This window comes from Oryzias latipes, chromosome 17, assembly GCF_053564925.1.
Source record: "Oryzias latipes strain Hd-rR chromosome 17, Olatipes_Hd-rR_3.1".
Classification (NCBI taxonomy): Eukaryota; Metazoa; Chordata; class Actinopteri; order Beloniformes; family Adrianichthyidae; genus Oryzias; species Oryzias latipes.
The window spans coordinates 27,197,419-27,213,558 of record NC_136253.1 but is presented as its reverse complement, the minus strand read 5'-3'; the positions used below and the strand labels follow the sequence as shown (position 1 = coordinate 27,213,558).

The following is a 16,140-nucleotide window of genomic DNA, read 5'->3' as shown; positions in this document are numbered from 1 at the left end:
ACTTGATTATCTTGCAAGAAATAGAAGGAATCTGAGAAACTTCACCTGCACTGTTCAGTACCCAGATATTTATATCTCTGAGTCACACAGTTGAAGTTTTGGCTAAAAATGTCCTGGATCCATTTTAGGTCAGTGAATCGGATCTTTAAATGAACCAATATCAGCTATACATCGTATCAGCAACCACAAATTATGATATAAATCAAATTGCAAAAAAATCCTTACACCCCTGAAATGACTGCATGCAACCATCTCTTCAACTACAACACACAATATGAAGGTAAAAGCCCCATTTATGTTGAAGCTCGACTTAAAAGGCTTAAATCCATTTATAATTCTAATTCAATTCTTTCTAGAAAACCGCATAATCTCATCTACACTTCTGCAGGAGAAGATGGGGTCAAAGAGGTCCGCTGCAGGGGAGATGCAAAGCACTGGGAGGAGCCTTTGAAGGTCAGAGTTCAGCTGCACACCTCCTGGTAAGCAACCAGACTTGCAAGAACTGCATTTCCTCCCATCAATTAATTGTGAGCACAGGAGGATACAGGGCATGACTGCATGCACAAGAGATTTTCAAGGTACACAATCAAACAGCATCACCGGTTGTGTCACAAAGTCTCCACATCCAGGATGTAAGAAGCACATCCCTACTTCCTGGCTGAATTCCAGTCGCTCCAAGCTCATAAAATGGTGACAGTTGTTGCATGCCAAAGATTTCTAGGGTGACCAGGTGGACAAATACCACTGGTGAACACTTGGCATGCTACATTGCTGTGGTGGGCAGGGCTGGACATTTAACAACAGTTTTCTTCATATGTGAGGTGGTCCATTTAGTCGCATTGAGAGTGCATGTGCATGTGTGGAGGGGCTTTATAATCCAGTACCCCACATATAGCCCTGTGCATTATTGCAGAGGAATTTGACACAGATTCCAAAAGGTTAACATTTCTGATGAGTGATGATCAAAATCTAAGGAAGTGAGTCAAAACTGGGTCATCTGGTCTTTTTACTATTTGGCATCTATTATCTGCCAAATTAGTCACAATACATATGATTTAGGGAGGGTTTATTGTAAAAACGTTACCCAAATGTGGGTTAAATAGTCAATTTATCAATGAAAGTCATTAGCTTCACTCTATCCTGATCCATATGATGGCCTGCTATGATGTAGGCTAAACATTAAGCAGTGAATACATCTCTTTTGTCCATCTAAACCTGTTTCACCTTCATTTAGTATGAAAAAATGATGATGGTGATAAATAAAGAGCCTTTTGCTGCAGTGTACAGCCTGCACACGATCCACGCACGCGCTGCCTCACCTCTCTGACTCTCCCCAGATTGGCTCCGGAGGCGGTGAGCTCCGATCCATAAAGGCTGTTCCTTCAGTTAGCGGGCATCCGCGCCGCAGAGCCGCCACCTCCGAAAATCACCAGTCCACCTCTAACCACCTTGCAGGGAATCAAACCCGCGCAGCCACAGATGGCCATGTCCTCTGCGGCAGCAGCAGTCAGCACCGGCGCTGCGCAGCGCACCGCGCAGGTTACAAGGGAGGGAGGGAGGGAGGGGGTGAGAGGATGCGCCCCCTGAAGATGCAAGAGTATCCAGCCCCCTACTGTAGAACAAGTGAGGAGGAACATACCAAACACAAAAGTAGGTCATCACAGTTGCCCACCTGTAGTCTGATTACTCCCATTGAGCAGGAAAAAATACATACCATTATTCAAGATAAAAACATGATAATAAACAACATAAAAACTGTAAACAAGCATCCATTTATTTAATATTTTATTGTGTTACTCAAGACAACCCATGCTATTTTAAGTCAGCAGGATGCTACAAGGCTTTAAAGCTAAAATCTCTTAGAAAAGTAAAATAAAATATTAAATAGATTAAAAAAAGATTTTCCAGCATTCTTGATGAAATTTCCTTTTATCTCCGTGGAAAATGGTATTTCCCCTTTCATTTGTGCTCTTTTTTGCCCTCTACTGGACAATATGTGCCACTACAATCTTCAGTAACAATCTGAAGTCTGTGTTTGTGATGGAACTGCAGTCAGAAAATTACTATAACCATTGTGCTATCCTATGGGGTCAAGATGACCGTTGACGTGTTCTCCCTACCATGAAAAATATGGATAAAGCTGGAGAGCATTTCACGTAATCCATGGACACCACTGAAGATCACAGATCATTGAAGAAAAAAGGTTCAGCGCACCGTCTTGTGGGGTCTAGATGACCCTACTCCCAATGTTAAAGTACCTAGGATAGCACAAGGGTTAAAATAATATTCACGGTTGAGTTTAGTGTAGAGCATGACTAAAATAATTTAAAAGAAACGTTTGTTGTCATTTTGGTGGTGTCAGGAATTGTGGAGTAGCACCCATTCTGCAGGAGACCTGGCCTGGTGGCAAAAACATTAATTAAATCATAACTCTTAACATCTCAAAACCCACGGAGAAACAAAAAGGCAACACATCAGATAAAGCTGAAGACCAGACAAATATAAACTGAGGATAATTAACACAAATCAAGACAGCTGTGGATGGCAACTTAAACCAGGTGTGCCTGACAGGGGCAACTCAAAAACAGAACAAACAAAAACAAAGGAAGTATCACCCCCCCCCTCAAAAAAAATTGAGATTATATTGCACATTCTCAGTCCTCAGAGACATGAGATTAAACACAGTAGCACACACATTAGTGATGCACCTTTGCAAAAGAAACGTTCTTCTTCATTTTGAGTTTTTCATCAGAGACAAAGTGTAGATTATTGTAAAAGTTTTTTTTTACCTGATAAATGTGACTGCTTCCTCTGTTTTGACTTCAAGCAGACTTTCAAGTGCCTCTACTAAAAATCTGTTTCAAATGATTTCTGAACTACCTCTGTGATCATGATGAAAATGAAAAATAAATTATATGAAATATTTTGGTTAAAGTAACACCACCAATGAACTCAATCATTCACACTTAATTGGGCTTCTGACTATGTCACAATCACCCTTTATTAGCATAAATATCAGAGCTGCATTATGAAACACTCAAACATGACAAAGAAAAAAGATAATAAACAAATTTGACAAATAGTTTTTGCCATTAATTGCTCTTAGTCAAATAAATGAAAAATTCGCAATGCAAAAATATTTCCCAGTATTTCTAGGATAAAAAAAATGAACAAAAACATTTAAATTAGGTTTTATTTGGTCTATTTATTTGATTTAAAGCATTAAAAATAACTGAATGCTGCAATAAAAAATATTACAAAACATAGATATCAAATTATTTCATTGCTTAGAATATAAAGGATAATTAACAAAAAACAAACCGTCTAGACCGTGCAATTACTCCTTATCATGAATAGATTTTTTGCATTTTTGCATATAGTTCACACACACGTCACATTAGAGTAATTATGTATATTGACTATCAATCAATGTCAAGAACAGTTTTATTTTTTGTCGAAACTGAGTGGGAAGAAGCAAACTTATTTAACCCTCCCTATTGAGTTATTTCTTTTTTCTAATAAATATTCTTGCATAGTTGGCATAACCATTAAAAAAACACTGGTAATTGCTTTTAGAGGTTTGATTCTAATTTCAGAACAATTTTACTGTTTAATTAAACATGATTTAAATTATTTTACTTAAGTTGTCGGAAGGAAACAGTACTACAATGGTGGTAACTAAAGTACAATGTAAAGTTCCGTCACAGTAAGTCTTCTTTGTTCAGGTTCATTTCAGATGTACAAGCTGGAAACCAAAGCAGACACTAGATGTCCTCAAAGCTCCACTGCAGCCTCTGAGCTCACCACTTCCAACACATTAGCACATTTTGAGTCTCAGGTAGAAATGCTGCAACATGTCCTCAGTTGTATTTTCACAGCAGCACACAATGAGCAGAAGGTTTTTCCTCTGCTCTGCCTTTAAGACCTTTTCCCAAAAACCACACGGGGTCCGGTCCTTGCTGCTCGAGGTTCTGTGGAGATGATCCAGATGGCTGGCGCTTTCATGAAGTCCCTGTCAACTATTTTGTTCTCCTCTGCCCGAGCCATCGCCTCCAGTTCAGGGGAGGTTTCTGGAGCCCAGTCAGCCATGAACTTATCTTTAGCTTGGCAGTAGTTCACCACCACCTCTTCGGGCTGCTCCCCAAACAACCAATCTAGAAAACAGAGTTGCAGGACATGGTAAGGACCAAGGAAAGCCTAAATAGTCCCATTTTGCATTTTCTGGTTGAAATAACACAAAGAACAGAGTTCCAAGGAGATGAACAAACCTCCAAAGTCAAGGACTAGGTCTTTGATGAGGTGTCCAATGATGGCATAAAGAACAGAAATCACTACAAAAACAGCAATGAGCAGGTAGAGAATGTACGTCGGCAAGTGGACAGCGTCCCGAGAAGGTGGGATGTAAGACTCGTAGAGGATCGTCCCGTCTTCATCTCTGTAACGAATGTTCAGTCTCTCTCCAGGTACATCCATGGTGGACTGGACGAGCGTGTGTCTGCCAGTGAGCTTTCTTAATGTCTAAGAGCTGCGCTAAGAAGGATTAAGGAGGACACCATAATATTTAAAAAAAAAAAAAAAAAGCAAACCAAATCTTTGTTTAGAAACGAATTCACTCTATAAACAATGAGGGTTTGCAGCTAAATCAAATGCAAGCTACAGATTAGGTTTTGGATAGACTTCAGCGTCAGAAACATGTGACGTAAATCACCTGAAAATGTCTTCATTTTGTTTTCAGGTGTGAACTCTCTGCACATCCATCCGTTGTGCTGCTCACATGGAAACTAGATAAGCTGCTACAGTCTGTTCAAGGTCAGAGGAGTGGCCTTCTGTCCATCCATCCATCCGTCCATCATCCTTGTACTTACAGCATTTCACTATGTAACACGGATGATGAACATAATCCTCCTAGACCGGGTCGTCACCCCCTGACACCAGCAGGTATTAACAAAGGTGATAAAGGTTATTCTAACAGAGACGACACAACAACACCTTTGTGTTGAGTACCTCTTCATTACTAGTGAGTCATTAGATTCCTATCATCCCAAGCATTGTGAAGACGTGACAAATAAACAAACTCAAACTTGTGTTATAAAGTTATTTACTGGAAAGAAGAACAGAGACGCACATCGTCAGAGACAGGTTGCAGCAACAATTGATGTGTGTGGGTTTGTAGACAACATTTTTCTCTGAAGTTAGACTGTGTTTACATCACAGCTACAAGTTGAAACAATCACTAGTTTAGCCATTTGATGAAACAGATCAATATCACCCGATAAATAGGTCATGTTTACAATGAAGTACTAATGTACAAAGAGAAAAAACATGGTTTCCTGTAAAATGCCAACAAACTACAATTACACGCCTTTTTACATTGAACAAAACGCTCTAGCTGATGCATTACTGCGGCTGGGAGAACACTGGACTGAAAAACTGATTAAAGGGAAGTGACAAAGGGGGCATGTTGGGGGGCAAAAGTTACACTGTGAGTGGACATCCTTTTTTCTCTTGAGTACGACGAAACAATGACACTTCTCAGTGGAGGAGGGAAGGATGGATTTCCCTGGTGGAAACCAGGCAGCAGCATTTCTTTCTCTTTGGCCATGCTCAGCTTGTCTCCTGTCTCCATCAGTTTACTGGAGACACTGAGGCGTCGCTCCTCCTCTTCTTCTCCTCCTCCCTCTTCTGCATCCTCCTCCACTGGTTTGGGGCCAAATATCCAATCTGTGAGGATCAACATTAGAAAGAGGATGTTAAACTTGATTTGAACTGTTTTGTGAAAAGTCTTAACATTAATTTAGCATTCAAAGGAGAGCATATATTGTGGTTAAGATTTAGAAAAAGAAGCAACTTAAACATCTATTTGGAAGTGGATTCATGAACTGTGGGAGCAAGCTCCAGAAAATGTTAGTTTTAGCATCAACGATGTGCTCACATGTTGGAATTTAACCTGATGGATCATCACTCATACTGCTGGGAGGGCTTTTCGTGGTACAGAAACCACAAGGTGAAAGTGAAGGGAACACAAGCGATGGAAAGTCCAGGATGAAGCACTGATGGAGGCTGAGACTGCATGGAATCACAATCATAGATGTGGATGCACAGACGGATGCTTTAGGGAGGACTTCACTCTGGGAGGTTCCAGCTTGGAGTTACCTGCCAGATCGTGCATCAAGTCTTTAATGAGATGACCCACTATGGCATAAGTGGCCACAATTATCAGTGCCACCCCAGCTAGGACATAGACTACATTGCGTGGCAGCGTAACAGCATCTCTGGCTGGGGGGATGTAGTCTAGGAAATAGGCCTCCTCCTCTTCCTTCCGGCTGGAGAACTGGAGGAGCCGGCGCTGGTTGAACTGAGTCATGTTGAGGAGTAGGACTCCTGCTGGGGAGCTCAGGGGTACGACTGGCTGCTGGTTCATGGCTTGACTGATTTTCAAAACTTTATGAGATTTTGACTGGAAAAGAAGAACCACCTGGGCTGTTTCTGTTGGTGATGAAAGATCTACTAACTTGCTGATCCAAGATGCTTCCCTTCACTGTAAAGGTTTAGAAAAGAGGTGACACAGTTGGAAGAGCGCCAAAGTATTGTGCAAGCACCTTTTTTTTTTTTTTTTTTTTTTAAACAGCAAATTGTAATCGGGTAATTTTTGAACTAACTTAAAAAAACAAATAAATCTGACAAACATCAGCAATTTCTCAAAAATCAGCAATAATCTATTAATTTCCAGAAAATGTGAGACACAGTAAAGAGAAATGTAGGCCAGACTGAGTTAATAGGATTGAGCTGGTCATGAAGCAATATCAGCTTTCCATCTGCAGGGATTAGAGGTATGTGCAAGGAGAGGCAGACAATAATGGGCCAAGAGGCTTATGGTCATCTATGATCACACTTCATAGTCGCATATGCAACATTAATTAAAGTATTCCAGCTTTTAGATAGTTAGAAAGTGAGTTTCTTGCATTTTCTAAGTGGTAAACATCACTGAAATCACAATATATTTTAAGCTTGTTTGCCTAAGTCAATACCATGATGATAAAATGTGCAAAAATGACTAAATAAATGATTAGAAAACACAAAATAGTAAGAACATATGCATTACCTCTATTTGAGAGTAGAGCAACAGTGTTTTTCCTGAATTTGGGAATGAACAATTTTCCGCATCAGATCTTTGGTGATAGCTCTGGAAGTGAAAAACACACAAAAAAATGACAATAGGTTGAAGTCAGATGAAGAACACAAACAAATGAGTGCATTGGTATCCCAAACATGTCAACATGAAATTCTCTCCATTACTGTTTTTCTCTGCCAATAGGCAGATGATCCATGGTGATCAAACCAAGGTTTGATCCTTGGAGTCTTCTGGTTCAAGTGGAAGCTGCCGCTGGCGTGGTCGCAGACTCGTCTTTTGCAGTGGAAAGTTTGTAAAACTGACGAATGAGAAATTGCCACTCAATGATAGTGACGGCCACGTTGGCAATGAGAATGAACCAAGAGACGGGGTGGAGACCGTAGTAGAAGGTGTGCGCCATGAAGAGAAAGAGACGGAGGTCAGGGAAGACCAAAGCTTCAAAAAGAATGTGCCCCTCAGGATGAGGGTGTGGGAGAAGTACAGTGATCAACGAGGTGTCGGATAATCCTCAGAAGGATTTGATGAACACACACTACTGTCACCTGCTTTTCACTAAGTCAGCACGTGGCAAGGAAGAAGATGGAGGTTGCTGAGTGTCCCACTGGAAAAAGCAACTTTTTACAGTTCACGGTCAAACTGACATCTTCTACAAGAGGAGAATTAATAAAACATGAATAGGATTACCTGTCAGGGGGAACGTCCTCACTTTCTCTCAGTACTATTACAGCTCAGCAGTTAAAAAAAAAGTACAATTTGTGTTCAAATAATCTCAAGGTTAACAACAAAGGAAGCAGATTAAAAATGCAAAAAGTTGACTCTGCAGAAAGCACTACAAACTGAAGCGCTTGTGCAGACTAGTCCTAAGCAAAAACAATTACATCCAGTCCCTCATTCAGGCTGACTCCCTTAGGCTGGAGTTACTGTTTTCTTGGGCTTGTCTTCTGGCTCCGACAACCATTTGTAGTAAGCATCTCCCAGGATGAAGCCCCAGTAGACGACAGTCAGTGAGGTGTTCACGGTCATGATGGCAATGATCAGCGGGTGAATCATGGTGGCAGACTGAGGGAAAAATCTGGTGTCTGCGCTTTGGGCAAAGGGTTGCCTGAATGTAATCACCTCTCTGCCGGCTTCTACTAACCCACCCCTCTTTCCACTGGTCACTAAGTTTCTGCGGCAGCAGCATAATCCTCTTCAGGAGCTTTGTTATAGCAGATGAGGTTGCATTAAATGTGGATCTGCTCTACAGATCTTATGTATCAACAGAATGCCGTTGTGTAATGCATGTTTACTCTTAACAATACACACATAAAAGGTCAATGTTTTGTGCAAAAGTTGCCACATAAACGCGCATAAATTGCCCCGCCCCCCTTAATGAAAAAGATTATAATCTTCATTCTGAACTTTTTGTTCTGTGTCAGATATAATCCAAAATTTAATCAAGACTAGAAACATCAGATGCAGGGGATCTTAATCTTGTGCCAAAACAAAACAGCCCAGATGGCTCTTTGAAAGAACCCACCAAAGCCGAGACAATGCTCTCCTAGACAACATGTGTTTGACCTTTGTCCTTCTGGACTCTGCCAGATCACCTGGAATCCTCAAAATGCATTTTTCTAGAAAGAAGAAAAAATAACAAACTGGGTTGGATCTTTTGCAAAAAGGGACAAGATATAGTAAAAATTAGTCCATTTAAGTGTACCAAAACTCAAGTATGGTCATTAAAATAAACTTGTACTAAGTTTTACTAAGGGAAAGAAAGAACTAACAAGTAAAAACAGCCAGTTGATGTAATTAGTCCAGGTGCTGTCTGGCCACTTTAATTATCAAGTATTTAACTTCTATTTTAATTGTCAAACAAATGCACAGGTTTTGTTGTTTTTTAGGTCCAGGCTACTTTCTTAGATAACTGGCTTAGCTTTGTTTGTTTTTCTGCGATTTAAAACAGTGTAAAATATAGTCTATTTAAGGGTACTAAAAGTATTACTCAAAAAGTGAGACAGTATATTTGAACTTTACTTTTTAGGTACTATATTGTTTGGTTTTATTTAATTTGATTTGATTTATTGGGTTATTTCAAGTATTGTTTGTGTACAATACAACAAAATCATTCAGATACATCAAACTCATTAGAGACATAGTGAAATGCATAGATTAATAAGCAAAAACAAATAAAAATTAGTTTAAAAGTGAGACGAAAACTATTGTTTCATAATCCTTATTAGAGATTTTTGCAGTGATGCATTCAATACATACTTAGGTCACATATAGTGATTATTGACTAAAGTCAACTAGAGTTTTATTTATTGCTTAAAAAGGAGTGGGAAGAATCAAACTTATATAATCCCATCACTACTTAGTTGTAACATTTTCTATTTCTGCATAGTTTTCTTAATCTGGCTCTGATCTGATCCAGTGCAGATTTTTTGTCAAGTAACAAAGTAGAGTGTTCATTGATTGTTCTCAGAATTTTTCATTCTTACATCATATTGTAAACTTAAAAAGTTACAATTTAGTCTGAAGAAGTATTCAGTTAGTATACTTCCTAGACTAAACATACATGGTCTATAGTATATTTGGTATACTTATATTTCTCCTCAAGTATACATAAAATAAACTTAAAATATACTACTTTTTGCTTCAGGACAACGCAGATTGTTTTCTCAACATAACCAAACCTCAGATTTTTATCACTTTCACTTGACAGATCAAAAATTTAAAGGCTTTTTTGTTTTAAGATTTTGAATTTCTTAATGCTGCAATTTAATGCAGCTGTAACTTTTCTTATTCTCTTTGTGTACAACTGTAAGAACAAAAACCTATCACACTGTCTGAAAAGTGCACATCTTTGTCATCAAAGTTAAAGACATGTTAAACTAATAAAAAAAGAAGAAATATTTGTGTTGGCTCTAAAATAAACCCGAAACAGTCCATGTCTTTTGTTTGGTCGAGTTGTTGCAGCGATGAACTCAAACTCTCCTTGACCCCCAGCAGGATGGGCAAAACATGCGTTACCGTATTTTACCGCCAGGGGGCTGTCTGCGCAAAAAGCACAGTTGCAGCCACAAAAATAAAATAAAAATTTGCTGTCAGATCAATTAAGGTTTCAATTTTACATGACACTTCTCATCCAGTACACTTTAAAGAGAGGTGTATCGTCAAAGTATGACAGGATTTGATGAGGTTGCTTGACTCTCACGATTAGCACTTTGAATTATTGTGTTTAAAAATTGTTGCCCTCTCTTTTAAAATTTTCTACATGTATTTTACAAAACCATGTAATAATAATAATAATAATTATAATAATAATTATGACATTTATCTGCACTTTTCCGGATAATATTTTGTTTTAAGCCTATTTTAAATTTTTACAATAGAAAGGGAAGTAACATGAAACAGAACAGAAGTGACCTATAAAACAAGAAATATCAAATAAACAAAATTAAAGTACTATTTTTAAGATAATGATATCAGGGGAGATTAGAAAAAATGCCAAACGTGGTTTATTTTTGATCTGACAGATTATGTTTTATTACTCTGACTTTAACTTTGCCTGAAAGAGGCAGCAAAGAGCAACAAGGCCTTTAACCTGCGTGTGAGAGGAAGAAGCAAAGAGCCCTCAGTTAAACTTTGAAACCTACTACAGATAGCTGGCGTGTTGTAGGATTACCGTTGCTTCATCACAGCTCAAAAGGCAGTGGGTGACACTCCTTTAAACTCTTTCCTTCCCCTCGGAGGCTTCAGAGAGAGCTCTCCCCATTGGCATGTCTCTTTTCCCTTCCTAAAAACGAGGTGAATAGGGATCTTTTCTTATTTTTTATTTTTAAATCACCTGGGATTTCAAACTCATTACTGCAAGGATGAGGCCCCCAGAGGTGGTGATCGTGTTTGTGCTGTCACTGCTGGCTCCTGGAGTTTTGTTCACAATGAACAACTTACCCGGGATTCAGAAGTAAGTGATTTCTGTATTGGTGGAGCCTTAAAAAAATTGCAGCGTGGAAGATTTAAAGTTGAAACTGTTAATTCAATGTGCAGGCTTCATCTGCACTGTTTATATGTTTGTGGTTAAATGGTTACAGATCATCTAAGAATTGCTGTAGAAAATATTTACATTGAAATGTTCTCTGGTGCAGCGTGGAATAAAAAAGTTGTCTTAATAGTTTATTTTTGGTAAATAAACTTAAATTTTCTGAAACCACAGACCTTTTCTCATCCTGGGAACAGGAGTGGTCATCCTGGGCTCCGTTCTTCTGCTCCTCCACCTCACAGTGAGACACAACAAAAAAGTGACCCCCTTGTTCTACGGTACAGATAGACTTTTTAATGTAAATGACCTGCACCAACATGGTAAAAAAAATTGACAGTGCTTTTATATTTGTGAAGTGTTTGCAGAGTTTTCCTTCACCTGCATGGTGGGCTTGACCAATGCTTTACAGCAGGACGGCTTCATCTCTGGCTTCATGGACTTCTACCTGAGGATGGTCAGATGCTGAGAGCACCTTTCATTCCGCTTTTTATTTCTCTGAAGTGTTTTTTTTTGTTTGTTTTTATGACGCATCAACTGATTGTGTGAAGATCTTTTTCAGGGTGAGCCTCATCTCAGCACTGCCTATGCTGTGATGATGTGCTATTGGGAAGGGGTTGTGCACTTCACCATCTTCCTTACAATCATCCACCGCATGTTTGCAGGGTAAGTTGCTGGGTAAAACTGTCGGCCTGTCTCAGCAGGGACTTGAGTGTGACCTTTTACGTTATGCCGTTATAGGAAGTCCTACCGAAGCCTGGGTTTGTTGTGGGCGGGTTCCTCCATCGGCCATCAAATTATTCACATTCCAGGAGTGGTGATCGGTGAGTGTTCTGCACCCATAAACCTTTTAACCACAATACTTTACATGTACTGTATTTACTGTGTTCTCATGTGTTCAGGTAAGCATGGTTCTAACATTCGGCCAGCCTTTTGGAGGAACCTTCCTTTCTTTTTGGTGCCTTTCTGGGCAGCATTTGTGCTGTTTCGCACACCGAGGGTGATGCCAGTCATCCCAGCAGACAAGGTAACTTTCAGAAGCTATGATCTCTGCCAGAGTGGAATCTAAAAGACATCTTAATTGGGGTAAAAAAGAGATACATTTAATATTTCTGAAAATTTTTCTTAATTAACCCCTTGAATGTGCAGAACTATTGATTTCTGAAATGATTTCTAAAAAAAATAAATTTTAAGCAAATTAAAAAAAAGGTTTAAGATATAATAGACTTTTTATTTGTACAGTCTCAAAAAATATTAAAAAAAAAACCTAGTATGCAAAAATAAAAATGTAAAATGCCAGACATTTACATTATCATACAGGGAGAAGGAATTAAGTCATTCTACCATAGGTCTCCAGTATTGCACAAGTTAGAAACTATTTTAAATGAATGGTGGTAACAATAATGACCGTAATTAATACATTTACAGAGAGAAACTCTGGTTTCTCTCTGTAAATGTATTTGTTTTAAAGCAGTAGGAAAAAATTACTTAAGATGTCTCTCCGTCTGACACTGAACAAGCTGCTTAGTGGTAACACTATGTCACATAAGGGGTGGGCATCATTCTCCATCTCCTCCAGACTCTTCTAGAGTCAAGAGCGATCTCCAAACAGAGTTGGCTTTTCTGACCAGGTTCTCCAGTCTCCTCCCCTCTGCTATTGAGATGCTTCTGCACCAGCAGACCACTCCATAAAAGATTATTCCACCAAAGATGTCTCTGCACTCATAAAGATCTCCTCAGCAGAAACAATCTGCACAGCTTTTTCATACAGAGCATCCGTGTTGTGCAATCAGCCTAGTTTGTTGTTGAGGTGAACACCCCCGTCCAAGAATCCACTCTAAATCTCCTTCACCTGACCGAGAAATAATGCAGAGTAAGAGTGCTTGTGGAAGTCCACCACCAGTTCTTTAGTTGTTCCTGCAATGATTTCATTTATTGTTCCACTTGCATCAGTCCACACAGATTTGGATTAGTTTTCTGTATTTGTCTTTTTCTTTTTAAATTTGATTAAAGAGGTTGGAGTTTAGATAACCTCAACTATGTGCAGTAAACTTAAGTCAAATGACGCACAAACACATAAACATGAGTCCAGAATGTTTATAAAATAGCAGCTTTCATCGATATTCTTGTACTGTGAACAGGTTGCTGAAGAGCAGAAGAAACATCTTCTGTCTCGACCTGTCGACCTGCTTCTATCTCTGTTTCTGCTGGGAGTCATGGCCTTCTGTGTTTTCAGAGCCCTTGTAAGTGAAACATCATGGGTTTTGTTCAGAGTGAATGAACTCTGGGTGACCTGACGCCATGTTTGAGCACTTGTTTGCTCTTTCACAGGTGGTGCTGGACTGTCCCATGGACGCCTGTTTCACATACATCTATCAGTATGAGCCGTACCTCAAAGACCCCGTGGGCTTTCCCAAGGTTACGGTCAGTCAAGAGAAACTTTATTCTGGAATTGATGTTTTCTTGAATACTTTAAAGTCGTCATATTTCTTTTTTCTGTGCTTCCCCTTAGATGCTGGTGTATTTTTTCTATGTTGTGCCCCTGCTTGTCATCCTCATCTATGGTCTGACGATGCCAGGATGCAGCTGGATATTGGACTGGACCATCTTCCTTGCTGGAGCAGTAGCTCAGGTTTTTATTCCCCACTGCTATCTTTGTTTCATAAAAAGTAGAATGAGGGCCTTGTGTGACCTTCTCTCCTGTTCTCCCCAGACCCAGTGGTGCCACATTGGAGGCTCCCTCCACTCCCGCACTCCCTTCACGTACAGAGTCCCAGCAGACAAACGGTGGCCTGTTCTGATGCTGAATGTGCTGCTCGCTGTTGCACCAGTTCTTCTGGCCCTTCGCTGCCACACCAACCCAGCCTATTTTATGAAACCCGTTCCCAAAGGACAGACCAGTAATAAGAAGAAGACAAACTAGACCACACACCAGCCGCCGGCTGCCGAGGAATACGTCATGCTGTCACAGGGCCATTGTTTTCTGGGAATGGCTTTTGCAGCACAGACTGCATCAAATACTTTTTTTCCAAAAGCCCAGAGGAAATCTGAAAGCGTTGCTCTGTAACTCGGTGGCTTGAAACCGGCCACCCCACGCGGCACTCCTTGCATGGACTGTTGGACCCTGATAAGAAGCCTGTGGAAGCGAGGACCGAGATCAGATCTTTTTTCAGGTGACTCATGCAACTATGTACTTGGTGACTTCACAAACTTTGAAATGTAACCTTAATCATATAGGTCATCAATGCACCACTCAAGGAGGGGAGGTCTTTCCAAGCAGGATGTCAAATCGCAACTCCAGCTTTTCGTTATAATTAGCCGCAAAAAATCTGAAATGCAGCATAAAATGTAAGTTTAAAATAAGTTAAGAAGAAGCTTGAAATGTTTACTTTTGCTGCTGAAAAAAAGGGGATTTACTCAAACACTGAAAAAGATCTTCATACTCAAAATGCATGTGTATTTCAGTTTTTTTAATATTATTTTGATGAAACTATTAAAAAAACAAATATTTAGGTTGAAATAGAGTTCACAAAAGACACTTTTGCCGCACTGTGTTTTTTCCCCAATAAACAAATCTTTCTTTTCCTAATGTTCTTCTGGATTGCAGGTTTTGTGCATTTTAAATAAATTATTGCTGTGTAAAAAACAGGTGTACTTTTGATTTGATTTGATTTGAGATTCAGACAAGCCTTTAGCTAATGTCCATCTGTGCCTTTTAATTCAAATCATTTATCTGAACTGTGTACTAGTTCAGTAGCACAGTGTCTCTGGTGCTCAGTATTGTTCCCGTGTGGAGTGTTGAGTGGTGTGCAGAGCTGCAGTCGCTGATAAGAGTTGAACCCTGGATTTAGGTGAGCTGTCGCAGGCTGCAGCCACACAAACTATCGCGTGACGCGCTGGTCAGAGGTCCACGGCTCAAACATTTCATCTGTGATTCACTTACCGATCTGCTGTTAGATCAAAACCCTCTTTGGGGTAACCGAAGTTCACCCTTTCAACATAAAAGAGGCAACAAGATATTTAAGAAAAAGACACTTTTGACTGTTTTTGTTTCTGTAAAAGCTTTTTTTCTTTTAAAGTGAAGTAATAATAACTTGTTTTGTTGCTTACTGGCCTGCAGATCAGGCTAATTCCCTGTGTCTTCTTATATTTCTTCATTTTTTTTGGACTTATTGTTATCAAACTGTGAACCGCCTTCCCTCCATTCCTTAAAGAAAATAATCTAGATTGTTTTTAACAATTTCTAATTGTTATTAATATGCACTAAACATACTGTTCTGCCAACATGTCATTTTTGGGAGATTAAGATGAAATACGATGATAGAAAAATCTTGTAAAGTTCAGCTTGACATGCATTATGATAATGTTCTTGTAATAGAAAACGTCCTTTTCCTTCAGATCTGATCAACGATTGAAGCAGCAGTTACATTTTTAGCCAAAATGAGGATGTCACAACAAACTTTAATGTCCTCATTTTGAGTTATTTATTACTTTAATTATACTATTCATTTTAGCACATTTCCCTGTGTTTACACATTCTGGAGTTGATACATTTCCATTTGGCAAGTGCAGAATTAGCATAACAGACAAGGAAAACAAAACTGTACCAGATTTGACATTTTTGCCATGCAGCCATGATTAGATGCAGTTTTACTGCGTACACGCAGAGCGTCCACCTGATTTTTTTAAGATGAAACATCATTGTCAGGATCGCTGTGCTTAGATGCAGCATGTTGGCTCAGATCTTATGCAAGGATGTCACCAGCCTGTCCCCATCTCTCCAACTAATGTTTTATTCAGATGGTAGTGAGAGCAAAAACACCTGGAGGATCCAGAGGAAAATGAATCTTTTAGTCTTTATCCTCCGTGTTCTGTTTCTGCTAAATTAAACCCCTTATCCATGAATTAAAATCTAAATAAATTTTAAGAAAAAAAAAATCAAGGTGAGACGACTTTTCCCCTCACAAAAAAAAAAAAAGACCTGGAA

At 39.3% G+C, this 16,140-nt stretch overlaps 3 protein-coding genes and 1 long non-coding RNA gene across 10 annotated transcripts in view; 1 reads left to right on the top strand and 3 right to left on the bottom strand.

The window, feature by feature from the left end:
• The window catches only part of LOC101174460 (myomegalin), a 38,766-nt gene extending 37,173 nt beyond the window's left edge, over nucleotides 1–1,593 (bottom strand). For 5 of the 6 annotated variants that reach the window (XM_078934898.1, XM_023965250.2, XM_078934899.1 and 2 more), the window contains exon 1: nucleotides 1,320–1,593. In XM_078934898.1, coding sequence (XP_078791024.1) covers nucleotides 1,320–1,369 — 50 coding nt within the window. In that variant the 5' untranslated portion in view covers nucleotides 1,370–1,593. The remainder of the gene's footprint in view (nucleotides 1–1,319) is intronic. The other variant, XM_078934900.1, reaches the window with a different exon arrangement.
• Nucleotides 1,594–3,688: 2,095 nt separating this feature from the next.
• LOC144986790 (uncharacterized) lies at nucleotides 3,689–4,598 on the bottom strand. The gene is made up of 2 exons (XM_078934905.1): nucleotides 4,269–4,598; nucleotides 3,689–4,154 (listed from the first exon to the last, which is right to left on the bottom strand). The coding sequence occupies exons 1-2, from the start codon at nucleotides 4,471–4,473 to the stop codon at nucleotides 3,919–3,921; spliced, it is 441 nt and encodes a 146-aa protein (XP_078791031.1). The 5' UTR covers nucleotides 4,474–4,598; the 3' UTR covers nucleotides 3,689–3,918.
• A 483-nt stretch (nucleotides 4,599–5,081) lies between these two features.
• On the bottom strand, nucleotides 5,082–8,279 carry LOC101174222 (uncharacterized). Of its 2 annotated transcripts, none has more exons than XR_002875138.2 (3): nucleotides 7,817–8,279; nucleotides 7,103–7,183; nucleotides 5,082–5,721 (listed from the first exon to the last, which is right to left on the bottom strand). It is a non-coding gene; the product is annotated as an uncharacterized LOC101174222 (long non-coding RNA). The 2 variants fall into 2 exon arrangements; XR_002875137.2 differs by lacking the exon at nucleotides 7,817–8,279 and adding an exon at nucleotides 7,297–7,594.
• Nucleotides 8,280–10,750: 2,471 nt separating this feature from the next.
• On the top strand, nucleotides 10,751–14,799 carry tm6sf2a (transmembrane 6 superfamily member 2a). The gene is made up of 10 exons (XM_004079316.5): nucleotides 10,751–11,081; nucleotides 11,331–11,434; nucleotides 11,513–11,610; nucleotides 11,716–11,819; nucleotides 11,895–11,977; nucleotides 12,056–12,180; nucleotides 13,295–13,396; nucleotides 13,485–13,577; nucleotides 13,666–13,785; nucleotides 13,867–14,799. Exons 1-10 carry the CDS (start codon nucleotides 10,990–10,992, stop codon nucleotides 14,074–14,076), a joined length of 1,131 nt encoding a protein of 376 aa, XP_004079364.1. The 5' UTR covers nucleotides 10,751–10,989; the 3' UTR covers nucleotides 14,077–14,799.
• Nucleotides 14,800–16,140: the final 1,341 nt, after the last annotated feature.

Bases quoted from the DNA above. Each gene is read 5' to 3' on its own strand.
- LOC144986790 (XM_078934905.1), bottom strand. From the start codon at position 4,473: ATGGATGTACCTGGAGAGAGACTGAACATTCGTTACAGAGATGAAGAC. The intron at 4,155-4,268 runs GTTTGTTCATCT...TCTGTTTTCTAG, and splicing joins CCTAGTCCTTGACTTTGGAG to ATTGGTTGTTTGGGGAGCAG.
- tm6sf2a (XM_004079316.5), top strand. From the start codon at position 10,990: ATGAGGCCCCCAGAGGTGGTGATCGTGTTTGTGCTGTCACTGCTGGCT. The intron at 11,611-11,715 runs GTCAGATGCTGA...GATCTTTTTCAG, and splicing joins TGGACTTCTACCTGAGGATG to GGTGAGCCTCATCTCAGCAC. The intron at 11,978-12,055 runs GTGAGTGTTCTG...TCATGTGTTCAG, and splicing joins CATTCCAGGAGTGGTGATCG to GTAAGCATGGTTCTAACATT.